Genomic DNA, 26,750 nt, shown 5'->3' on the forward strand with positions numbered 1-26,750 from the left:
TTCCCTTCGTTTCTCCAAAATCTGTTGTAATGTGAAAATATGGTCTACACATGATCTCCCAACTGTGAATCCGCATTGTTGTTCTTTTTTTCCAGTTTGTTTTTAATTACTTTTGCAAAAATTCTCATTAATGTGTTTGTAACACAAGCTCCTCTATAGTTTGAACAAATTTTGCGATCCCTTTTCTTAAATATGGTATTAATGAAACCTAGCTTCATCTCGTTGGGTATTGAAGCTCCATGTATTGTTTTGTTGAAGAGCTGTGTTATCAGTTTCACAGTTTTGTCACCACAATATTTCAGGCACTCCAGATTAATATTGCCTGGTCCCGGTGATTTACCATTCTTTCCTGTTCTCAATGCTTGAAGTACTTCACTTTATAAAATCTGGATCTCATCATCTTCATGTCCTTTTTCTTCCACTGTTACTTCTTCTAGATATTCTTCTCTGTCATCATTTAATAATTTTTGGAAATACTCTTCCCATTCCTTTTGTGTTATCAGTTGGAGATTGGTTTTGCTTTTTGTATCCTGTCGAAGCCCCCTTTAACACTGACCATGCTTCTTTTGCTCTCCCAAATCCTAATTTGCTATTCATTCACCTTGGCACATGTTCTTTCCCATGCTTCATTTTTTGCCATCCTTATTTTTTTCATGACTTCATTCTTCTCTTTCTTGTATATATCTTTTTTCTTCTGATTTATCACTCAACCATGAAGGAATGCATTTCGTTTTTCTCTAACGAGGACCTCTATTTCCTCAGACCACCACTATGCTGCACAGTTGTGGTTGCTATCTTTTTTACCCAACACCTCTGTTGCTATGATTTTCACATTAGTTTATATATAGTCATATATTTCCTCTGTACTTCCTTCATATGATTCAACCAGTTTCCTTTCCATCCTATCTGCAAAGAGTATTCTGATACTTTGGTCTTGTAGGCTGTCAGTATTAAAAGATAAATTTTCATGTTTCTCAATCTGGTTCATTTTATTTATGTTACTTGTATCATTCCTTGCATTCTTTCATGGGCAAAAAGACTTCATTTTTACTAGATAGTGGTCTGGTCCACACTGGGCTCCTCTATAAGATCTGACGTCTACTGCCTTGAAACTACTTGTTTGTCTAATGATAATATAATATTTTATAGAATGAAGTTCTTTAGTGTTCTGTTGCCAAGCATATTTATGAATGCCCTTATGTTTGAAAAAGTGTTGGCAATTTTTAGATCAAATTGTTCTTAAATTGCAATCAATTGTTCCCCTTTGTCATTGTATTCGTCCTCTCCATGTTTTCATACTATTCTACAGGATTCCCTCATTCCTACCCTTCCATTCATATCTCCTGTGATATAGTTAAGTAAGTAATAAGGCTGTAGCTGACAGCAACAGAAATCAGACCTGTTTGGCACAATGTAATTTTTGCATAAATCAACTCAAAACTGGTAATTCAAACAATAAATCTATGGCTTTGGAAGCTTCAGATTCCAGGTTAGCTGATTTGTTGTCACTTCTGACCCCATTGTTCTAGGTCCTAAAAGTCTAAGAGTTTGCTGTTGTAAGAGTCCATTCTTGATTTTATGATTATTTATTTGCTCTACTTTTAACAAGTAGAATTTTGTTTATATACAGCAAAAATGGACTTTTTGTGAAACAATGATAATTTAGAAATGAATGTTTCATAACTTTTCTGTATTTCAAATAGAATTCAGTTGAAGTGAATTATATTTCAGTCATGTTGTTATTGCACAAAATGTTAAACACAAGCGAGAGAACCATTCATCATTTATTTTGTGACTCTTAAGGCTTTCCCAACAGATATGTTCAATATATGGCTTTTGGGTCTGCCACTGCATCACGTTTTGCAAATCCCACAATATTTCTACGAGGCAGTTACTATCAGGGAGTGGCTGCTGGTTACTGCTGGCATCTTGGCAACAAGAACCAGCAGCCACTGCTTGACATTGTCGAGAAGTTGCTGTGAAGAAATGTGGGATTTACAGGGCCAGTTCAAGAACATTTTTCCACACAAGTAACTTATCTTTCCTCCCTCTTTTACCTGGCAGCTTCCACTATTAATTGTGAAATGCATTGTATAGAAATCTTATACTTGGGCACTACTGGCAACCCTCTCAGGTTTGTGTCCCAAGTGGCTGCTACTAATGGTGAAATGTCCCATATAAAAATGTTAAAAAATTTTGATGCCTCTGGTGCCCCTTTCAGCTTTGCACCCCAAGCGGCAGCTTGTGTTGCTTGGGATTGAACATGTTATAGTTTAAATTTTATCTGCAGCAAAGTTAATCTTCCACATGTAGACATTATTGATAACAACCTCAGGAACAGAGACATCTTTTAAAGTATTGAATTTGTGAATTAGAAAGAACTGTAATTAGAATCCAGTGGCTAGGTACCTGCTTCTCTCTCTCACCTTGTATGCTATGACTTCCCAGAAATGTGACAAGTGGTATGTGGCTCCCAAATATTTTAGATGTAATTTTGTCTCTCGTTTTTTATTACAGTGTTCTTCACGCCCCCCTCCCTCCCTTGCTCCCTCGCTCCCTTTCTCCCTCCCACTTTCCATTTAAAGCATCTTGTCAATTTTTATTGCAGTGTATCAAGGACTAATCCACACCTGTTCCCATTGCTTGCTGATTGATATGGAGTTACAGAAAGAGAGACAAAATGATGGTCAAAAAATTATCACATATAAAAACTATATGCCTTTATGGAAATCATTATTTCTGGCACATAACTACAGAATTAAAGGTAGGTCTAACAAACATTTTTAATATTCTGCAGATGTTTAGCATTGTGTCCAGTTTTGGTCTAGAAACACTAATAATTATAGTATAATAATATGCTAACATTTCTTCTCTCCTTTGATGGTATATGTTGAAGTTCTTTTCCAATATGTTATTTTCTTTGTGTTTTAATTGTACGTACATTAATCACACAGATTTTTGTGCTCTGAATGAGTTTGTTTGCCCCATTTATTTAATTCTGATAAGTAATTGGTGAATAGTTATGATGCTGGAATCTCTTGTTTGTTGCTTTTTTCCCCTTTCTTAAAGAATGTTTGCTTTTTGCACAATTTGTAGCAATTTGGGAGTCACTAGAGACTAAAACTAAGTAGTTTTAATCTGAAACAAACCAGATTGGTACAAAAGAGTTGAGAAAATCTGTTATTGTGGTCTTCAGCTAAAGAGTGGTTTGATGCAGCTCTCCATTCCAGTCATTCCTGCACAAGCCTCTTCGTATCTGAATAACTACTGCAGCTACATCAATTTGAGTTTGCTTACTATATTCAAGCCTTGGTCTCCCTCCGCCACACACTTCCCTCCAGTACCATATTGACAACTCCTTGATGATGTCTCAGAATGTGTCTCATCAGTTCGTCCTTCCTTTCAGTCATGTTTTTCAATAAATTTCTTTTCTCGCCAATTCATTCAGTACCCCATCATTAGCTACCCATCTAATCTTCAGCATTCATCTATAGCCCCACATTTCACAGGCTTCTGATACCTTCTTGTCTGTGCTGCGTATCATCCATGTTTCATTTCCATATAAGTCTGCACTCCAGACAAGTACCATCAGAAAAGACTTCCTAACATTTAAATTTATACCGGGTGATCAAAAAGTCAGTATAAATTTGAAAACTGAATAAATCACGGAATAATGTAGATAAAGAGATACAAATTGACACACATGCTTGGAATGACATGGGGTTTTATTAGAACCAAAAAAATACAAAAGTTCAAAAAATGTCTGACAGATGGCGCTTCATCTAATCAGAATAGCAATAATTAGCATAACAAAGTAAGACAAAGCAAAGATGATGTTCTTAACAGGAAATGCTCAATATGTCCATCATCATTCCTCAACAGTAGCTGTAGTCGAGGAATAATGTTGTGAACAGCACTGTAAAGCATGTCCGGAATTATGATGAGGCATTGGCGTCGGATGTTGTCTTTCAGCATCCCTAGAGATGTCTGTCAATCACGATACACTTTCGACTTCAGGTAACTCCAAAGCCAATAATAGCACGGACTGAGGTATGGGGACCTGGAAGGCCAAGCATGACGAAAGTGGCAGCTGAGCACACGATCACCACCAAACGACGCGCACAAGAGATCTTTCACGTGTCTAGCAATATGGGGCGGAGCGCCATCCTGCATAAACATCGTACGTTCCAGCAGGTGTTGATCAGCCAGGCTGGGGATGATGCGATTCTGTAACATATCAGCGTACCTCTCACCCATCACGGTAGCAGTTACAAAACCAGAATCACGCATTTCCTCAAAGAAAAAAGGCTCAATAATGGTGGATGTGGTAAATCTAACCCATACCGTGACTTTCTCGTTGTGCAGTGGAGTTTCCACGACAGTTCTAGGATTTTCGGTAGCCCATATTCTAAAGTTGTGGGCGTTGACAGACCCTCGGAGCGTGAAATGAGCTTTGTCGGTCCACAACACATTACTCAACCAATTGTCATCTTCCGCCATATTTTGAAACGCCCACACTGCAAATGCCCTCTGTTTCACTAAATCGCCAGGTAACAGTTCATGATGCTGGTGGATTTTGTACGGATAGCATCAGAGGGTACACCTCAGTGCCAACCAAACAGTAGTGTATGGAATGCCGGTGCGACATGTGACTGCACTAGCGCTGACTTCCCCATGCATAGACGAACCCGCTACAGTCTCCATTTCTTCCTGAACTGTCTCAGCAGCATTATGCCTTGTGCTCGGTCGGCCACTACGGAGTCTATCGTCTAAACAACCCATGGCTTCGAACTTCGAAATCATTCTCGCCACAGCTGCATTTGTCAGCGGACCTTTACCCGTTTGAATCCCCTTCCTATGGCAATAGGATCATAACGCTGAACTAGCACATTCCCCATTCTGATAATACAGCTTCACTAAAAGCACCTTTTCAGGTAACGTCAACATGCTGCAACTGCTGGTGCATATGATTCTCTCTCTCATTACAGCTCCTTTTATGCACGATTGTCATGCGCAGTCACTGACGTTTTGCTGTCCAGCGCCATATGTTGGACATTTTGTGAACGTTGTTTTTTTTGGTTCTGATAAAACCCCATGTCTTTCCAAGAATGTGTGTCAATTTTTACCTCTCTATCTACATTATTCTGTGGTTTATTAAGTTTTCAAATTTATACCGACTTTTTGATCACCAGGTATTTAATGTTAATGAATTCTTGTTAGGAATACATTCCTTGCTACAGTCAGTCTACTTTTTTTATCCACTCTATTTCGGGCTTCAGCAGTTGTTTTGCTGTCCATATAGCAAAACACGTGTACTACTTTTAGGGTGCCATTTCATAAGCTAATTCCCTCAGCATCATCTGATTTAATCCACCTAAATTGTGTTAGCCTGAACTTAATTTCTTTTCCAAATTTCACCTTCATATCCTTTACTGGTTGCCCAGTGCACAGATTGAATAACATGGGGGATAGAGTACAATTCTGTCTCGCTCCCTTTTCAACCACTGCTTCCCTTTCATGTCGTTCAAATCTTGTAACTGCAGTCTAGTTTGTGTACAAGCTGTATATGACCTTTTGATCCTTGTGTGTTATCCTCGCCACTTTCAGGATTTCGAAGAGTGTATTCCAGTCAACATAATCAAAGGCTTTCTCCAAATCTACAAATGTTACAGACTTTTGTTTGTCTTTCTTCGGTGTATCTTCTAAGGTAAGACATGGGTTCAGTACCGGTATTTTCTCATGTGCTCCTACAGAATCCAAACTGATCTACCCAAGGTCAACTTCTACCATCTTTTCCATTCTTCTGTAAATAATTTGTCAGTATTTTGTGACCATGCCTTATTAAACTGATAGTTCAATAATATTTACACCTGTCAGTACTTGGTTGCTATGAAACTGGTATTATTACGTTTTTCCTGCAGTCTGAGGGTATTTCACCCTTTTCGTACATCTAGCACACCAAGTGGAATAGTTTTGTCATCGCTGGCTCTCTGAGGGGTCCCTGTGATTCTGAGCAAATGCCCCTGTCCCATGCCTCCCCAATCCAACACAGCAGATTGCTGCTCACATTAGATGCTGCCCCAGAGCTCAGGAGCAGTGGTCATGTGTGTGCGGATTTTCTGCTTCAGAACAACAACTCTGTCCTAAAGCTTGAATATTTTAAAATTTTTTTTCCACTGTACCCGTCCGTGACGAAACACCACATCTATGTGGTGAGTAGCAATCTGTCCTTTCCACGTTGTTGTTATTCCATTCTGGACTTTGCATATAGTATTTAGGCTCCAATAAGAATTTTTATGTTGCGCGGTACTGATCAGAAAGATTGTACTTGTAGAAAATAGAGATTTATGTACTAGTAGCTCAAAACGTGGGATAAAAGTGAGTTTCTTCAAATAGTTATTAGCTGTCTGGCGCCACCACACTAAAGAAACCAAGCTTCTGAGTTCACAGTGTGCAAATTTTGTCTATTGTTAGAGTTGTAAAATTACAATCAACATAAATAAGTTTTATCACACATTTGACAGAAGGCTATTGAAGCATAAACAGAACTTTTTGTCGCACATATGCTCTTCTATCATCACTGCTTCATGCTCTTTGAATATTAAAAATTGTTGTGAAATTACTTTGTGATATAGCCATTTTTTAAAAATAAATGCATGTAATTATTTTGCCCATTCATGTTAAGAAAGGCAGCTTCTTTACATCTAAGCATTCACTAGAATACAAAGTTAAGTTTATGACTATAAATAATGGTGGAAAAAAATTTAGGACCTTCAGCTGCCACAAAGACTGATGTTGTTCAGAAGATGCACAACCAGTTTGTAATTTTGTTACTGCGTTGTCTGAGAAAGCTGAACTTGAATACTAGGAAAAAGATATTACAGGATTCTGTAAGTATTTTTTGTTCTTCCTTCTGATAGTGTTAATTTACAGACATTGACATAGAAATTTAAATTTTCATTGAATTTTTTTTGGTATTTTACAGGACAGTTTCTTTATTGAAGGTGACATGGAAGCAGTAAATCCAAAGGATTTCAATGTCTTCATTAATTTAACAGATTTTTGTCAAGAATTTTTTCCACACACTGATTCAAATTTATTTAAGAATCACTGTGAAGAATTCATTACTCACTTAATTGTGGAATCTACACGAGCTCCCAATGTCAGTGGCTTTTATAAACTACTCGCAGCTGCGTTGAAGATATGCGATAAACTACAATTTTTTGGAGTAAGTAAGAAACATTACCGTTCTGTCCCTAATAACCTCGATGACAGAAGTCTTAAACCTGTACCTTGCCTTCTTTGATTCTGTTGGACTCTATTTGTAATGGTGAAGGCACAGTCGATGGACACTAGCTATCTTCATATTTCTGTAAGATGATGCAGAGAGGCAGAATGGAAATAAAGATAGATACTAAGAGGCATTCGTAAGTGATGTTATGAGTGGTAGCATGGAATGATTAGTTGAGGAACACACACACACACACACACACACACACACACACACACACACACACACGCACACACGGGGGGGGGGGGGGGGGGGAGTTAGTGTTACTTTTAGTTTGATGATTGTGGCAGTGGAGATTGTGAAAGCAATTAAAATTGTGAGTTCGCCTAAAAGATGACACCCTTGTTAACAAGTAAGTGAAAGCTACAGCTAATAATCATGGAACAGAATTACTGTTGCAGTGATCAGAATAGTAGAAAAGAAGCTTAGTCTCATTTTCAGAATTTTATGTTTTAAGTTGTGAATCTTCTCTAAGTTGTTGTACTGTCCACTTTAATCACTGTGATCATCACCACCACCACCACCATCATCACCACCATCACCATCATCAGTTACTCAAATGACTTCCTGTCATTGCTCCAACAAACAAGTATACAAGGCCATAGCTAAAGCTTTGATGGCTTTAAAAGATAGAAAAACATATAAAAAGGATTGTCCTTGAGAATACAGAATATTTTGAGGAAGAGAGGGTAAAATGACAGATAAATGTGAAATTGTTCTTTGTTTGATGTTGTGCATGAGATTTTATGGTAAGAGATCTTAGATAATAGCATTTCTTGGTATGTGGTTTTTTGGCAAGTATTGACAGACATATTTGTTTCTTTTTAATTGAATTGTGGCATTAGCTTCAAAATTGTGTAAAACATGTCTCTCTATTATTATTATTATTATTATTATTATTATTATTATTATATCAATGAAAATAATCAGTTCTTAAAAATATAAGTAATTGAATAAAAAATCTACTCACCAAGCAGTGGCTAAAGAAAACACACATAAAAAGTGTTAAAATTTGCTAGCTTGCGAAGCCAGTGGCTCCTCCTCCTGGCAGAAGGGCAGAAGAGGAAGGAAGAAGGGCGAAGGAAAAGGACTGATGAGATTTAGGAAAAAGGGTCAAGTTTGGGAAAATTGCCCAGAATCGCGGGTTGGGTGGATTTACCATCTGATACGAGGAGGGGAGTTGGCTTGACTTCCTGGATATCCCAGCAACCTGAGAGAGCTTGACAGGACAGACATACAGAGGTGCTGACAACTGAAGGGGAAAGTTTCAGTAGTAATTGGGTTTATTATAACTAAAATGTATTCATTATTGCAAATAGGGATGGAATAATGTTTTAGAAGGTGCCACCCTTCTATACCTGGGCCACTGATATGTCACTCCATGGTCACCCCCAAGTGCTGTAAAGTTGGCAGTGTAACTGACAAACAAGTGAGGAATCCAATGTGCTCAGTCTTCTGAACCAATTATAGCACCTCGACAAAAGCTGGTTCTGGCGTCGATGCTACCATGTCGCCAGGTTCCATGTAAACATTGTATGTTAGTGCGTGACCACCTGCTTTTGTGTTATCACCTGGACTACAGTTTCTGTTTATTAAATAATGTCATCAAATGACTGCGTTCGCCAAGTGACAATCCATTGCGCCCTGTAGTGCCATTAAATATTCAGGCTTTGGAATTGCAACGGAGGACACCTGAGTTTTACGAGCAATAAAAAGAATTTTTTTCTGTACATTGGCATGTGTTGATTCCTGATGATAAAGTTGTAGAGCGTACTTCAAAAACTGTAGGACTTGGCCAAAGTACATTTATAAGGAAAGGGATGCTACTTCATTACTTGCAAGATACTGAAGTTAATGGTGTGGAAGAAAGCCCTGTGGAAAAAAATGTATTTTTAATTATTCCTGGAAAGAAAAGAAAGCAGCATTGTCCAGTTAAAGAAGTTGATTCTTTCCAAATACATGAAATTCGTCGGCACATTTACACACATTATACCAGAAAAGAATACCCCACAATAGTGAAGTTTGTAATTTCTTTAAAAGAATGTGGACTTCTCACAGGGGGAGGAAATTCATTTAAATGGTATTAAAAATATGGGGCTTCCATTTTAAAAAGTTAGATGGACAAAAGCTGTTGTCCAATAAAGCTCACTTTGTTGCAGCTCATGGCATTTTCTGATACAAAATTATAGGAAAGGATAATCAGTTGATAAAGGCTGGATAGATGATACTCCGAATAGCAGCAGTCACCAGCCAACAGGAAGAGAATCCCGATTAATTGTGGTCCATGCAGGTTCTTCAAACAGTTTTGTGTGTGAAGGACTTCGTTTTTTGATCGCGAAAAATCTGTTATTATCTTTAGGATATGGACTGCCCATGGCTTCTGCAGTGGTTTAAAAATTTGTTGCTCCAGTTTAGTGTTCCGACACTTTACTGTTCTGTAATTTTAGACAAAACTCCTACCACTAGTGCCTGTAAAGAAACTAAAACAAAATAAACCTGTGACACCTAAATATGTTGTAGATGAAATTGCAAGATCACAGGGTCACAAGGTAATTAGGCTTCCACCTTATCACTGCCATTTTAATCCAATTGAACTGGTTTGGAATGATATCAAGGTATACTTTAGAAATAACAAGAAGACTTTTACAAGACTGTGGATAGACTGCTACATGAAGGTCTTGGTACTGGAGACACCACCTCATGGAGGAAGAAAGTAGACCATGTTGCTAAACTCATAAGGGAAGCACGAGTATAGATAGATCTATAAATGAGGATGAACAATTAATGATTTCACATGATGATGATGATGATGATGATGATAATGATAACAGTATGGCGCCAATTCCAATGATAGTGAAGGAGAACTGGATGGAATCGTGCCACTGACATTGAAAATTAGTGAGTGTAAATGTATACAGAATTAGTCCTTTCTGTCTGCAACCGAGTAGGCTATGCATGTTTTGCTTTATTTCATTCTTTGAGTGTGGATAGCATTTTCTTTGGTATCCTTATGTTTACATTATTACACGACATTTTATTTGCAGCTGTTACGGCAACAATTTGGAATGACATTTCATCTTCATTGTATTAACTTTGGATGTTTTTATTTCCCGGTTTCATATACTGTCAAATGATTTGCCTCCATTGTTGTTCTCTCCATTGTTAGAAAAATGTACTTTGTTGTACTTTTGTACAAACATCGATTGTAGCTTACATTTACAAACATACTTTGGAGTTGTGGACATATAAAGTGGCAGCTATTGAAACCTTACAAGCAAAGTATAGCCAGCTACACACGATCTGCCAAGTGACATCTTTGACCGGCCTGTGTACACTGGGTGGTTACAATTATACTTTCCCTATTTAACACATTATAATATGGAAACTAATTACCATACAAGGACCAAACTTAGTAGCATTAATCTCCAGGAGATGGGGAAGAGAGATAATGCAGAATCAATTCAGTTGAAGCACTTTTAATTTGCTGCAACGGTACATCATACCATTACATACCAGTACCATTACTGCCTAATGACTGGAAGCTGTGCACAGCGTTGTCTGCCGTAGCAACAGCGATTTTATGAACCAACTGTGGTGCAACCAGTCGTTGGCCTCTTTCTGGAGTGAAGTCCAGTTCTCCAGTTGATTCAAACTCCTTCCTCATGCTCTGCACAGCAAGTGGAGAAAGAGGACCCTTCCGTTATCCTTCCGGCCAACAGTATTCTCTAAGTGCAGCCGCAGCATTACTGCTGTTTTGACAGTAGAGCATTGCCCATAACACCCTGCTCCTTTTGTCCAAGTTCATGTTGACATGTCAACAAGCGGTCAGGTGTGTGAGACTATGAATCACGATGACTGATCACGGCGCCTAGTGGCCATAGTTGGAACTGGATGGTGGTGCTGTCATACATGTAAATCATGCACCCCATATTTTAGACCCTAATGCTACTAAGTTTGGTGCTTCTACAGTAATTAGTTTCTGTGTTATAACGTGTTAAATGTTGTTGTTGTTGTGGTCTTCAGTCCTGAGACTGGTTTGATGCAGCTCTCCATGTCACCCTATCCTGTGCAAGCTTCTTCATCTCCCAGTACTTACTGCAACCCACATCCTTCTGAATTTGCTTAGTGTATTCATCTCTTGGTCTCTCTCTACGATTTTTACCCTCCACGCTGCCCTCCAATGCTAAATTTGTGATCCCTTGATGCCTCAGAACATGTCCTACTAACCGGTCCCTTCTTTTTGTCAAGTTGTGCCACATACTTAAATAGGGAAAGTTTAATTATGACCAGAAACTATAAGAACCAGTCACTAGAAGTTTAAAATCTGCCAAATCAGAATTAAATGTCCCTTCTTACAGAAACTCAACACAAACAAGCAGAATGACAGTGCAAGTGTCAAAAGTTAAGTGAATACTCAATAACTCTTGAATGATACACCACACTTCATGTCAGTAAAGGTGTTGTTTCATGCTCTGACATAATGAACATTGCATTGCAATCATAATGGGTGTGATGGAGTTCTGGAAGTGATGAGATTCATAAAGAAGTTAATATTGAGCTCAAGGAAACTACTACTGGTACAGTAATGTTTGATTCACTTAGTTTTCCATGGGGCATCTCCACAGGTCTGCTTTAATTACTCCAACAGTCACACAGCATGGAGCCACTCTATTCTATATTCTTGGATGGGAAGAAGGTTCAGGAAATATGTTGCCAAACAACTTATTGTAATGATGCAAAGGAGATAATCATTGTATTAAAGATGCCCAACCTAATTCTTTTGTGCCAGTTGTAAGAGAACCCTTTGTTTTAAGTTGATGTCGACACAGGCACATACAATAACACAAGCAAAATACATGTTACTGACAATGTACAAAAACAAGAAGCATTACTTCTATTCCAGTAGACACCAGATTAGTTACAGTAAGCACTGACAGCACCTAAAAACCACCAGTGACAACACATCTAAAACTAGCAAAAAAAGAAAAAGAAAAAGACAAAAACTAGCCAGCCAGCTAGCTGCAAAGACATTCAGCAATACCAATGTTGCAACTGAAGATAATACAATGAACAATTACACAGAAATAAAAGAAAATGCTTGGTCTGAAACCTGTTTTCACTAATGCCGTCAGACGAGTTGGAAGAAAACCCGTCAACAGAAGCAATAGAAAATGAAATCTGCGAAGAAATCAACCTCTACAAACCTTCAGTACACTTCCAGTCTTGGCAAGAAGATAAGGAGGCTTCACATATTTCAGGACAACGTAAGTGATTTAAAAATTTGTATGAAAGAATGAAGATACTCTGTATAGGGAACACCACGTTGCTTGTGCCTTCAGTAGAGTATTTAAAAGACCTTCACACCACTGTCTTAATGAATTATAACTTTTACATAATTGAGTACAAAAGTGGAGAGGAGACTAGTGGGTAGCACACTGGACTTTCATTCAGGATGACAGTGGTTCAAATTCCTGCCCGGCCATCCAGATTTAGGTCCCACTGATTTCCCTAAATCACTTAGGACAACTGTCAGAATTGTTTCTTTGAAACAGTAAAGCCAGTTTCCTTCCTCATCCCTCAGTCCAAGCTTTTGCTCTGGCTTTAACGACATCGTTGTCGGCATGGTGTTAAACTCGACTCTTCCTTCCTTCCCTCCTGCTAATGAACGTACTTATCCTATACAGCTACATTTTGGAGGTAGAAGACTACCATTTCTCTTGAAAGTATGTAACACTAAATTCTTCACAAAACCATGGTAAGATCATGCATCTCATAGTAATCATTGAAGTAATGCCTTCATTAACTGCGTTGGAAAGACCGTGGAGTAGGTGATAAACTGCATCTTGTCCGATTTTCATCTCCATTTGGCTGGACAATACCTGCATAAACTCTTCTGACTTCTACGAATTTAAGGCCCATTATATATAAAAACTTGAATTGATATTAATTTAGTAATTATTTCATGTTACTTGACATGTAAAACCCTCGAAGACTCAGGAGTCTGGTCCTTCATTTATATAGATGTCCTATGTGTCTCTTCATTTTGTGGTTAATAGTGTATCTGTGCATAACTGATAAGTAAATGTATTCACATGACATGGATAAAATCCCAAAGTTTTCCTCAGCTCTTTACGATGAACCCGGTTCCTTTTTCAATTATAATTCTAAAGAAGTATTTGTAATTTGAAAAATGTGCTCATACTGTGTGAATTTGCTTCCTAGAAAATATTTCCATAGGTAGAAAATGAGTGTACACTTAAATAATACTAAGAAGCAGTGGGTGGTACAGATTGATGACATGCTGCAAAAGGCATTTAACTGTATAGGAATATCTTTCCTACAATTTTTATTACACATGTATCTTTACTTTCTAAATACCACTGCTGCTGTGTTGGGTTATAACTGTGCATTTACACTGTGATTGACAAATATAAAAGAACTAGTTTTGCATATCAAAGGTAACAGAAACTTGGTAGTCTAATTAACTAAAAAATATATATCTAAAAACAAAGATGATGAGACTTACCAAACAAAAGCGCTGGCAGGTCGATAGACACACAAACAAACACAAACATACACACAAAATTCAAGCTTTCGCAACAAACGGTTGCTTCGTCAGGAAAGAGGGAAGGAGAGGAAAAGACGAAAGGATGTGGGTTTTAAGGGAGAGGGTAAGGAGTCATTCCAATCCCGGGAGCGGAAAGACTTACCTTAGGGGGGAAAAAAGGACAGGTATGCACTCGCGCGCGCGCACATACCCATCCGCACATACACAGACAGACATTTGTAAAGGCAAAGAGTTTGGGCAGAGATGTCAGTCGAGGCGGAAGTACAGAGGCAAAGATGTTGTTGAAAGACAGGTGAGGTATGAGCGGCGGCAAATTGAAATTATAAATTAGCGGAGATTGAGGCCTGGCGGATAGCGAGAAGAGAGGATATGCTGAAGGGCAAGTTCCCATTTCCGGAGTTCTGACAGGTTGGTGTCAGTGGGAAGAATCCAGATAACCCGGACGGTGTAACACTGTGCCAAGATGTGCTGGCCGTGCACCAAGGCATGTTTAGCCACAGGGTGATCCTCATTACCAACAAACACTGTCTGCCTGTGTCCATTCATGCAAATGGACAGTTTGTTGCTGGTCATTCCCACATAGAAGGCTTCAATGAAATGAGATCCATCCTTCATGAAATCCTCCCCACTCCACCAAGAGTGTCTTTCCGCCGTCCACCTAACCTTCGTAACCTCTTAGTTCATCCCTATGAAATCCCTAAACCACCTTCCCTACCCTCTGGCTCGTACCCTTGTAACCACCCCCGGTGTAAAACCTGTCCCATGCACCCTCCCACCACCACCTACTCCAGTCCTGTAACCCGGAAGGCGTACACGATCGAAGGCAGAGCCACGTGTGAAAGCACCCACGTGATTTACCAACTGACCTGCCTCCACTGTGAAGCCTTCTATGTGGGAATGACCAGCAACAAACTGTCCATTCGCATGAATGGACACAGGCAGACAGTGTTTGTTGGTAATGAGGATCACCCCGTGGCTAAACATGCCTTGGTGCACGGCCAGCACATCTTGGCACAGTGTTACACCGTCCGGGTTATCTGGATACTTCCCGCTAACACCAACCTGTCAGAACTCCGGAGATGGGAACTTGCCCTTCAGCATATCCTCTCTTCTCACTATCCGCCAGGCCTCAATCTCAGCTAATTTCTAATTTTAATTTGCCGCCGCTCATACCTCACCTGTCTTTCAACAACATCTTTGCCTCTGTACTTCCGCCTCGACTGACATCTCTGCCTCTGTACTTCCGCCTCGACTGACATCTCTGCCCAAACTCTTTGCCTTTACAAATGTCTGTTTGTGTCTGTGTATGTGCGGATGGATGTGTGTGTGTGTGTGTGTGTGTGTGTGTGTGTGTGTGCGTGCGTGCGTGCGTGCGTGCGTATACGTGTCCTTTTTTCCCCCTAAGGTAAGTCTTTCCGCTCCCAGGATTGGAATGACTCCTTACCCTCTCCCTTAAAACCCACATCCTTTCGTCTTTCCCTCTCCTTCCCTCTTTCCTGACGAAGCAACCGTTTGTTGCGAAAGCTTGAATTTTGTATGTATGTTTGTGTTTGTTTGTGTGTCTATCGACCTGCCAGCGCTTTCGTTTGGTAAGTCCCATCATCTTTGTTTTTTTGATATATTTTTCCCACGTGGAATGTTTCCCTCTATTATATTCATAACTAAAAAGTATTATAGAATAATTAAGTAATTTTAAAAAACAAGTAACTAAAACAATTAAGTAATAATTAATCATAGAAAAGTATCCAATTTAGTTTACATAGTATTGTTTGTATGTAATATTAACTCAACTAATAACATTTATTGTGCTGTATTAATATTTGCCCTCCTCTAGGAATCCTTAGTTGTGGACAAGACCAGAGAAGTGTGTTACTGGAATGTGGTTAATTTTTTGTGGGATTCAGTGAAACGACTTCAGCAATATACAGGAGATCTCCTTATCGCAAGTCTACAGCTTGTTCTGTCATGTCCTGCAATCATAATTCATCCAATTATAAAGGAAACAGGAGAAATATTTCTGGTAAGGGTTTTCACAATGCATGGAAACTGTATTAATATGTTAATGATTTTTCTTGAATTCCCAGTAAAACCGAGAAACACTTATCCACAAGTTTGTTTTTGTGTACTTTGATATATTAAGTAACTGGTACATTCAGATACTATGATACACTACAAAATGACTACTGATCCTTCCCAAATAGCACATGTTCAAGTCTCTTATTGGTGTAACCTATCCCATTGGAGCGTGATTCCCCCCTTACCAATGGCCTCTTCCAAATTGAGATAAAAAGAAAGTTTGATCGCCTGAAGCAGAACATATATTTAACATCAGTGTCTGGAATGAAATTTTCACTCTGCAGCGGAGTGTGCGCTGTTATGAAACTTCCTGACAAATTAAAACTATGTGCCAGACCAAGACTCAAACTTGGGACCTTTGCCTTTCATGGGCAAGTGCTCTACCAACGAGCTACCCAAGCACGATTCATGACTCATGACCCATTCTCACAGCCTTACTTTCGTCAGTACCTTATCTCCTACCTTCCAAACTTCATAGAAGCTCTCCTGCGAAACTTGCAGAACTATCACTCCTGCAAGAAAGGATATTGCAGAGACATGGCTAAGCCAGAGACTGGGGGATGTTCCTAGAATGAAATTTTCACTCAGCAGCAGAGTGCAGACTGTTGCTCGGAGTGTCATTGGACCGCCAGGTGGCCCACAGCTCTTTAGCTTTCCCCTTCCTTCTCCCTCCCTGTCCGTATTCATTTCCCTTTCTTGGTGTTCCTATTTATGTTCGCCCGGCTATTCTCCTGATTTTGTTTAGTGTGAGCCAGATGGGGAAGAATTCCCTCCCTAGTGTCTTTGGTGTATATTGATCTCCCACCTTCTCTTCCTCTCCCTTTACCCCTCCCTCCCTGCCATAGCCCTTTTGCTTCCTCGCTAAGTCACTAGCTCGGTAGCCAGTGCATGTGGTGAGGCAGCTTTGTACCCATCTGTCTGAACCTCCTAACATGTCAGGCATCACGCTGCTGGTACCTGTGTTATGAAAGCCTGGCACTGGTTGCCTATTTTTTTGGGGCATCGAAGCTCCCAGCAACAACCATCATGCCAGGCAGCAGTTGCTGTGAGTGGATGGCGCCTGCGAGGCAAATGCCTGATTGGAGTGGGTGGTACCAGGGCAGACATTTGTCATGTGAAAAGTGTTAAACTCTCTGGCTGCTCATCCTTGGCCTCATCTCTTCCTGGTATTAGTTTTTCTGTCTCCGTTCCCATTTCTGCCTTCGCCAAATTTCCCCCTTGGCTGCCGCCTGGGAGTGGGGGCCAAGCCTGCTGGCTTGGGGCGAAACCCTTACTGCGGTTCCTAGTCTGTACCATGGCTGATGGCGAAACTTCTGCCACCACCAGAACTTTTTTTGTTTGTGGAACACATTGAGGAAAATTTCGGTGAAGTTGAGTCCTTGAGCAAGTTGAGATCTGGCTGCCTCCTTATAAATACAACTTCTGCCAGCTAGTCAACCTTCCTTTGTGCCTGCGACTGTTTAGGAGACGTCCCAGTGAATATCACTTCTAACAAGTCTCTCAGTATGAAACAAGGTGTAAGTTTCCATAGGGACTTTCTCCTTGAGTCCGATGATGAACTTACGGCTAATCTGGAACAGTGTGGCATTAATTTTGTCTGGCGTGTCCAGAGAGACCTTAAGGACAATGATGTAGACACCAGCACTTTCATCCAGCCCTTTGAGGGAGATACCCTTCCCCAGGAAGTTAAGGTGATGGTACACAGATGCCATGTCACACCATACATTCCACTTCCCATACATTGCTTCCAGTGCCTCAAGTTTGGCGACATGTCTTCGCGATGTGATGCCATTCCCATCTGTAGTAACTGTGGCTGCACTCTTCTTGTGGGGAGCCCTTGCACCCCACCGTTTAAATGTGTAAACTGCTTTGGTCTATAATATGCTCATACACTGGAGTGTCCAGTATATACAAAGGAAAAAAGAATCCAGGTAATAAAGAACCTTGACTGTCGTAGCTACTTTGAGGCCCGGAAGAAGTTTGACTGACTTCACTGTGTGAATCTCTCATCTACCTTTGCCTCAGTTATGTCTCTCCTTCCCCTGCTGTCCCACCCCCTTCGCTTTCCTCCCCGCCTGGCAGCTCCCGTCCCACCCCCTCAAGGATCCACCCCTCCTCCTCCTCCTCCTCCTCGGCCAGAGAAGAAATCCTCCTCCTCCTCGGCCAGAGAAGAAATCCTCTTCTCTGGCTCTTGTTAAGGGTGGGGCTTCCTCTCGTAACTCCCCTCCATGATGATGTTCTCAAGAGAGGAATCCTGCTACCCCGGTTTGGGTGAGGAACCAGTGCTCAGAGGGCCCCAAAGCCACTCGCTCTCGGTCCAACCCGGACATCGTTGCTACCTATTATCCAACTGATAACACCACCTCCTTCCCTCTTAGGGAGAAGAAAAAACACTGCAAGTCCGCCCCCTCCTTCTCACTCCGAATCAGCCCTAATGTTTTTGTGGATGTCACCCCATCCTCGTTGGTGATGACCACTGACCTGGTGACATGACCTGCCCTCGGCTTCTGTATGTCTAATGTGTAATGTCACCACGTGATAATCCAGTCGAATTGCACTTGAATATTACCGTCACCTACCAGAAATGCAACACGTTGTTTCGTCTTTTACTGCATTCTATCTTGCTCTTCAAGAAATGTGTTATGACCACTCTTCAATGTTTTGTGATTATCGGACATTCTGTTGGAACCGTGCCGGCCCTGTGATAGCATCTGGAAAGGTCTGCACTTAGTTTCGCTTCAATGTCATTAGTGACTGGAAGCAATAGCGGGATGAATGCAAATGACCACAGCAATCACCATTTGCAATATCTACCTCCCTCTGGGTAGGTCACTTCGTTATATTGAACTGCCTATCTTACTCCAGCAACTCCCGCCCCCATATTTCCTCCTCGGGGACTTAAATGCTCGGCATCTCCTGTGGGGAAGTGCCGTTTCGATGGATAGAAAAGGCCAGGTGATACGGGAAGATTTCAGTTAATTACATCATGGTCAGACGGATAATCCGAAATCGGGTACTGGATTGTAAGGCATACCCAAGGGTAGATATAGACTCAGATCACGATGTAATAGTGATGAAGAGTAGGCTGAAGTTTAAGAGGTTAGCCAGGAAGAATCAATAGGCAAAGAAGTGGGATACAGAAGTAGTAAGAAATGATGAGAGACTCTTGAAGTTGTCTAAAGCTATAGATCCAGCAATAAGAAACAACAAACAGAAGTTTGAAAGAAAACATACGTACCAAGAAGGTAACTGTGGAGAAACCATGGGTAATAGAAGAAATACTTCAGTAGATCAAGCAAAGAAGGAAATTCAGGAAAACAGAAATACAAGGTGCTGAGGAATGAAATAAATAGGAAGTGCAGGGAAGCTAAGGCAAACGGGCTGCATGAGAAACATGGAGGAATTGAATAAGAAATGTTTTTCTGAAGGATTGGCTCAGCATATAGGTGAAATTAAAAGCACGGGTGGTAACATTAAGAGTGCAATGGGAATTCCACTATTAAATGCAGAGGAGAGAGAGAGAGCGGGTAGCTGGAATGAAAGTACACTGAAGGCCTCTAAGAGGTGGAAGATTTGTCTGATGCAATGGAAAAAGAAACAGGAGTCAATTTAGAAAAGATAGGGGATCCAGTATTAGAATAAGAATTTAAGAGTACTTTGGATGACTTAAGATCAAATAAGCCAGAAGGGATAGACGACATTCCATCAGAATATCTATAAAATCATTGGAGGAAGTGGCAATAAAATGACTATTCATGTTGGTGTGTAGAATGTATAAGTCTGGCGACATACCATTGGACTTGCAGAAAAATACCACACTCTTTTGAAGACTAAAGGAGCTGACAAGTCTGAGAACTATTGCACAATCTGTTTAACATCTCATGAATCCAAATTGCTGACAAGAACAATTTACAGAAGAATGGGGGGGAAAAAAGAGGAATTGTTAGACGACGATCAGTTTGGCTTTAGGAATGGTAAAGACACCAGAGAGGCAATTCTGACATTGTGGTTGATAATGAAAGCAAGACTAAAGAAAAATTAAGACACATTCATAGGATCTTTTGACCTGGCAAAAGTGTTTGACAGAGTAAAATGGTGCAAGATGTTCAAAATTCTGAAAAAATAGGGATAAGCTATAGGGAGAGATAGGTAACATACAATATGTACAAGAGCCAAGAAGGAATAGTAAGAGTGGCTGACCAAGAACGAAGTACTTGCATCATAAAGGATGTAGGACAGGGATGTAGTCTTTCCACCATACTGTTCAATCTGTACATAAAAGAAGCAGTGCTGGATATAAAAGAAAGGTCCAGGAGTGGAATTAAAATTCAAGGTGAAATGATATCAATGATATGATTTGTTGATGACATTGCTGTCCTGAGTGAAAGTGAAGAAGAATTACATGACCTGAATGGAATGAACAGTCTAATGAGTACAGAATATGGATTGAGAGTAAATCGAAAAAAGTCTAAAGTAATGAGAACAGCAAGAAACTTGACATCAGGATTGATGGTTATGGAACAGGTGAAGTTAAGGAATTCTACTACCTAGGCAGCAAAATGACCAATGATGGATGGAGCAAGGACGACGTCAAAAGCAGTCTAGCACTGACAAAAAGGGCATTCCTGGCCAAGAGTATACTAGTGCCAAAAATAGGCCTTAATTTGAGGAAGAAATTTGTGAGAATGGACGTTTGGAGCACAGCATTGTATCGCAGTGAAACATGTACTGTGGGAAAACTGGAACAGAAGAGAATTGAAGCATTTGAGATGTGGTGCTACAGAAGAATTTTGAAAATTAGTTGGACTGATAAGGTAAGGAATGAGAAGGCTCTGTGCAGAATCGGAGAGGAAAGGAATATGTGGAAAACACTGAAGAGGAGAAGGGGTAGGATGATACAACATCTATTAAGACATCAGGGAACGACTTCCGTGGTACTAGAGGGAGCTGTCAATGGCAAAAACTGTGGAAGAAGACAGAGATTGGAATGTATGCAGCAAATAATTGAGGACGTAGGTGCGAATGCTACTCTTAAGATGAGGAGGTTGTCACAGGAGAGGAATTTGTGGTGGGCTGCACCAAACCAGTTGGAAGACAGATGACTCAAAAAACAGACTTTGATTTTTGTTTCCTCAATGACAGCTCCCCTATACACTTCAGCGCCGCTCATGGCACCTTTTCCGCTATTGACTTCATGATTTCCTCCCTTGCTCTCACGGATTCACTACATTGGTCACCCCATGCTGATCTCTGTGACAGTGACCACTTACTGGTGATTCTATTATTCCCCTGTCATCGCCAGGCAGACAGGCCCCCACATTGGTCATTCCCTAGAGGCAGTTGGCCTTTACATATGTCTGCTGTGTACTTTGACACCTCTCTCTCCGATTAAATTGATGTGGTCATGCAAGATGTCTCTGACACTATTCTGCATGCCAATCGCACTGCTATCCCCGTATCCACAGGTTCTCCTCATCGTCGACTGGTAGCATGGTGAACCAAGGACCGTCGACGGGCACTGCAGTGATTTAAATGACACTATTCACAGACCAGTCTTCTTACTTTTAAGGGTCTCCGTGCTAAGGCTTGCTACCTTATTAATTTGCGTAAAAGGGAATGCTGGGAGCACTATGTTTCCTCCTTGGGGACGTGTGTCTCTTCATCGCAGGTTTTGTCCAAGCTCTGTAGCCTTCTGGGCTGCCAGCAACAATCAGCTGTCCAAGATCTTACCCTACAGGGTGCTATGTGTACTGATCCGTTAGTCCTCGCAGATCCCCCTGCAACACGCTTCGTGATGGCATCAGCATCCTCTTTTTATCTCGCTACCTTTCTCTGGCAGAAATGACAAGTTGAAGGAAACCCCTCTCTATTTCAACCCCTACAAAGCTGAAGCCTATAATATGCTGTTCACTGAGTGGGAATTCTTGCAAGCCCTTACCTCTTCAAATGACATAGCCCCAGCCCCAGATTCCATCCACAGCCAGATGATCCAACACTTGGACATTCCCCAGAGGCAACATTGATTCAGGGTCTTCAGCCGCAGTTGGCTTACAGGTGCCTTCCCTTTCCAGTGTCGAGACAGCGTATTTATTCCCTGTCATTAAGCCCGGAAAGACCCCAATGTCTCTTGACAGCTACTGACTGATTAGCCTGACCAATGTACTTTGTAAACTGCTCGAGAGGATTTTTAGCTTCTGATTATGTTGGGTACTCAGATCTTGGGGCCTGTTGTCCCTTTATCATTGTGGCTTCTGGTAAGGATGATGTACAACTGACCATTTACTCAGACTGGAAACAGCAATCTGCCAGGCTTACTAACCGCTGACACCTTGTCACAGTCTTTGTTTGACCTATGTATGGCATACAAAGTGGGTGTGCTGCCACATTTTAGTTACTGTCCATCATTGGGGCTTTCATGGCCCCCATCAGATTTTTGTCCACGAGTTTTTGTCCTACTGGCTCGTCAGAGTTGGAGTTAGCACTTCACTTATCACACCTTGGATCTAGGAGAACAGTATCTCACAGGGCGCTGTATTGTCGTACTCTTCCTCATTTCCATCAATGGGCTTGTAACCTCTGTTGGGGGCCTCTGATTACCCCAGAACTGTATGTTGACAATTTTTGCACGTGGTGCAGCTCCCACTCAGTAGCATCTGCTGAATTCTAGCTCTAAGGCACGATCTGATGATCCCCTGGGCCCTTTTCCATGGCTTCCAGTTTTCTACCTCCAAAACCTGGGTTTTGCATTTTTGCTGTTGACCTACAGCAGACCCCAATCCAGAACTTTATTTAGGCAACCATTGTTGGATGTTATAGCACAGTCCCATTTCTTGGACCTTCTGTTTAATGAAAAGCTGACATGACAGCCCAATATTTGCCGCCTGAAGAGTACCAGCATGTAGAAGCTTAATGCTGTCTGCCTCCTGGCCCACACGTCTGGGGATGCAGACCGTGCTGCTCTTCTCCATATTTACCACACTCTGGTTTTGCTCAGACTAGATTATGGTTGTCAGGTCTATGCTTCAGTGACTCCTTCCACTCTGAAACTATTTGACCCTGTTTATCATTATGGGGTGCGTCTGGCTATTGGTGCCTTTTGCACCAGTCCTGTTGACAGTCCCGTTGCAGATGCAGGGATTCCCCTTCTACGAATACGATGGAGCCAACTCCTGATTTCTTATGTAATTGCCATTCGACAATTCCCTGACCATCCTATGCACCCCTCCTCTTTGCAAATGAGGGGTGTGTCCCTCCTGATAGCAGCCCTTGGGTGGGATTGCCGGGTGGAATGCCTCTTACTTCCCTCCATCAGGATCTCCATCTCAAATCACTGGAATATGCCCTGTGCATTTCATCCTGCACTCTGCACCCCCACCCCACCCTACACTTTTCTACAAACAACAGAAGAATTGATCAGAGAAAAGGCAAATTTTGATAGATCAAATGTTACAGCATGTACGGAAATATCAAGAGTAACGTAGACGGGATAGCATTATGGTCAGTATAACAACCACTACCATCAGAATACTATCCTTTATTTGCACAATTTACTTTTGTCCGAGAAGGAAATTCACCTGTGTGAAAGAAGCAACCATTCATAAGATTCTCATGGAATCATACTAGCAAGTAAGAGATTCTAGAAGTCTTAATGGGTAATGAATCGAAGTATAGTCCAATTAAAATTACTTGATAGTTGACATCTGTCACTTTCTGCTACAATGTTGTCATATCAGCTGCCAGCTACCACTTGGTTACTGGCAACACACAAAGACAACGGATCACTTCAAAATCCTGTTAATGTATAAAGTGGAGCAATGTTGAAAGCAGCCACCACGCTGTGTGGTAGAAGTGCAAGATGTTTTGCGACACTTGATTTTAAGTGACTAATGACTGAAGTGCAGCAGATGATGTGTTTTATAGCCCTTGATTTTAACTTGTGCTCTAACTTAACCACAGTCTCATATTGTGCATTGCATCCAAGAAAATGGTGGTGAACAATCTGAGACAGAATTAAAATCACAATAGCTCTGAAATGACAATTAAAGCTAACATCTGTGGGCAAACTCAAGACAGAAAAAATTTAGTTTCAGCCCGAAAAGCGAACTGTAATTTCTCGCTATAATTGATTAGCTGAAACTATCCTCACACTGACCACATGAGCTGCCGTGTTACCAATATGAGTGGTCCTGGTTGGCACTTGGAAGCAGGTTATAGGTGGTACAGGCAGATTCCAAACAAAAAAAGAATCATAGGAAGAAAAATAAGAGCAAAGAGAAAAGTTAGTATGATGATGTGCGACAAAGTGTTGGAAATAAAAAAATTACATTTAAACCAATTAATTGAATAAAAATAATAATCAGTCTTTTGATTAGATTTAAAAATTGCAGCCTTTGATGAGCTTTGAACCTACACCCCACACATCAGGTTTATACTCTGACTACTTCGCTGCACCATTACAATGTATAAGATTGTTATGTTTATGACACTAGTGAACCATTCACAACAGTGGGTTGCATCCTTAAAAAATTCGGCTCCATGCAATGTATGTGAAATTTATCTAATGTAAGCTGATCTTTTTGATTATAATAACTGTATATAGCTGTATATGTTGTGTTGTGTTGAAAACATACGAATCGCGCGCGTGTGTGTGTGTGTGTGTGTGTGTGTGTGTGTGTGTGTGTGTGTGTGTGTGTGTGGGTGTGTGGTGTTGGCAATCACATGTGATTGAATACGAAATAAAAGAATTCGGGATTCAAACACATCAAGAAAGAAAGCCAGATGAAGAATTGAAGCAAATTGAATTGAACAATTGTTGTGGCAGCTTGGCAACGGCAAATGGTTGGGACATGACATTCAGTGCTCTGAATGTGATGTTCAGTGCTCTGATTAGAGAATCCAGGTTCAATGCTTGAAGTGTCGACTATCAAGAAACATTGAACAAGGTAAAATTTCTGTTGTGCTTCAGGGAACAAAAGGTCTTCTATATTCTTTAAAACTGAGGGTCAGCCTTTCTCTTTTTATGGAAATGCAGATTATACTCGTGTACGAATGTTGAATGAAAAGTAATGCATCCATCTTCATTAATTGGGTTTGGATGGGTAAATATTTTAATAAATCAAACGCAGAAATAATCCTTAGCATGGGATCTTTAATTAGCAATATTCACTTTTCCACATAATGACCAGCCAATTAAATGCATTTCTGCCAATAATGAACAAGTTTTCTGAAGCCGCCACGTAAGAAGTTGACACTGTGTTTCTGCAACCACAGTCTTACAGTTCTCTCAACATCTTCATCAGAAGCATAATCATATCCCTGCAGATCGTCTTTCATTATCAAGAAGAGATGGAAGTCAGACAGTACTAAATCTGGACTGTATGGAGGATGCCGTATGATGGTGAGATTCAGTCTTTGAAGTTCTGCCATGGTGGCACATGAAGTGTGTGGTTTGCCAAGCAAAGCAATAATGTGACCCACACGTTCTTGTGAAATGCCGATTGTGCTTCGAATTTCTCTCTGAGTGATACGACGATTGTCCTGAATCAATCTGTCAACATTTTGCTTGTGAAACTCTGTGGTTGCTGTCACAGGATGCCCAACTCCTTGTTAGTCACGCGGATCAGATGTGCCCACCTCAACATCTTTAAACCTACTCACCCAACGACACACAGCACTCACATCAACACAATCACTATAAACTGCTTTCATTCTCTGATGAATCTCCTTTGGGGTGACAGCTTCTGCTGTCAAGAATTCAGTGACTGCACATTGCTTAAATTGTATTGACTGACCGTCTGTGCCGGTTTCCATACTTTACACCGTAACAATGCTACCATTCAATGCTAAGGCTTCCCGCCAATTGGAGCTATAGAGAAGAGGCTATGGTACAAGCCAGTAGCTGCCACAGACCAATGCTGCCAACTGTTGAAGAGTTACGAAGGTGGCGGCATTAATTTTCAGTCAGCTTTCCTATGTTAATGGTAATTAGGCAAAAACTGAAAAAATGAATATAAGGAGGCAGATAGCAAAACAAGAGGAGAAGTAAAAAGATTCCAGCTTGCTTCGTCACATTACTCCCTCATTGGATTGACCAGATAAATATTGCAAGTAACTGACTAGGTAATTCAATGACCACAAGTGACCGCAAAAAGTGGATTTAACAATCTACACACAAAAAAATATAACATAGAAATCTTATTGAAAACTGCATTACACATGTTTTCCAAATTCCTACTTATATGAACTGGCCATGCAAAATATTTACGTATAGTGTATTGTACAATGACACAAAATACCCACAAGTTACGTTTTTAATAAAAATTGGCCATCTTCATCATAGGTAATGCCCTTTTAGGGTAAACAAAGATTACATTCTAATATATATTTCGCTTTATACAAGTCCTGTCTTTCTTAAAAAAAAAAAAAGTGGCAGTTAGTAAGAAAATGCACTGCTGTCAGTTCCCTTGGAGTGGTTCTCCTCCGCCACAGTACATAAAAAAGCAGAAAAAATACCCTACTGTAATACACTCACTTTTATTTCTAAGTATAAGAAAAAAATGTTTCATGCTAATGGCAAATAATGATCATTACATCATAAATAAATACATTACATAGTTCTCATAACATCACAATAATTAGCACTAAAATTGACTATAGTACGAAAGGTATCAAGTGCACATTACACTATAAAATGTTGCACTAGGTCATGACTCTGTCTGAAACTGATTAAACTTGAAAGATTTTTGTTTCTTCTCCACTTGCAAAATCACTAAAATATCAAGTCCTGGTTTGAAATTTACACCATTTATGGATTCA

At 40.5% G+C, this 26,750-nt stretch overlaps 1 protein-coding gene across 1 annotated transcript in view; it reads left to right on the forward strand.

Annotated features, from left to right (window-relative positions):
* Positions 1–26,750, forward strand: part of LOC124623192 (DNA-dependent protein kinase catalytic subunit-like) — a 565,210-nt gene that overhangs the window by 112,475 nt on the left and 425,985 nt on the right. Inside the window, exons 9-12 of the mRNA XM_047149022.1 lie at positions 2,609–2,764; positions 6,769–6,890; positions 6,986–7,228; positions 15,694–15,879. Coding sequence (XP_047004978.1) covers positions 2,609–2,764; positions 6,769–6,890; positions 6,986–7,228; positions 15,694–15,879 — 707 coding nt within the window. The remainder of the gene's footprint in view (positions 1–2,608; positions 2,765–6,768; positions 6,891–6,985; positions 7,229–15,693; positions 15,880–26,750) is intronic.

This window comes from Schistocerca americana, chromosome 1 (assembly GCF_021461395.2).
Source record: "Schistocerca americana isolate TAMUIC-IGC-003095 chromosome 1, iqSchAmer2.1, whole genome shotgun sequence".
In the NCBI taxonomy this organism is placed as follows: Eukaryota; Metazoa; Arthropoda; class Insecta; order Orthoptera; family Acrididae; genus Schistocerca; species Schistocerca americana.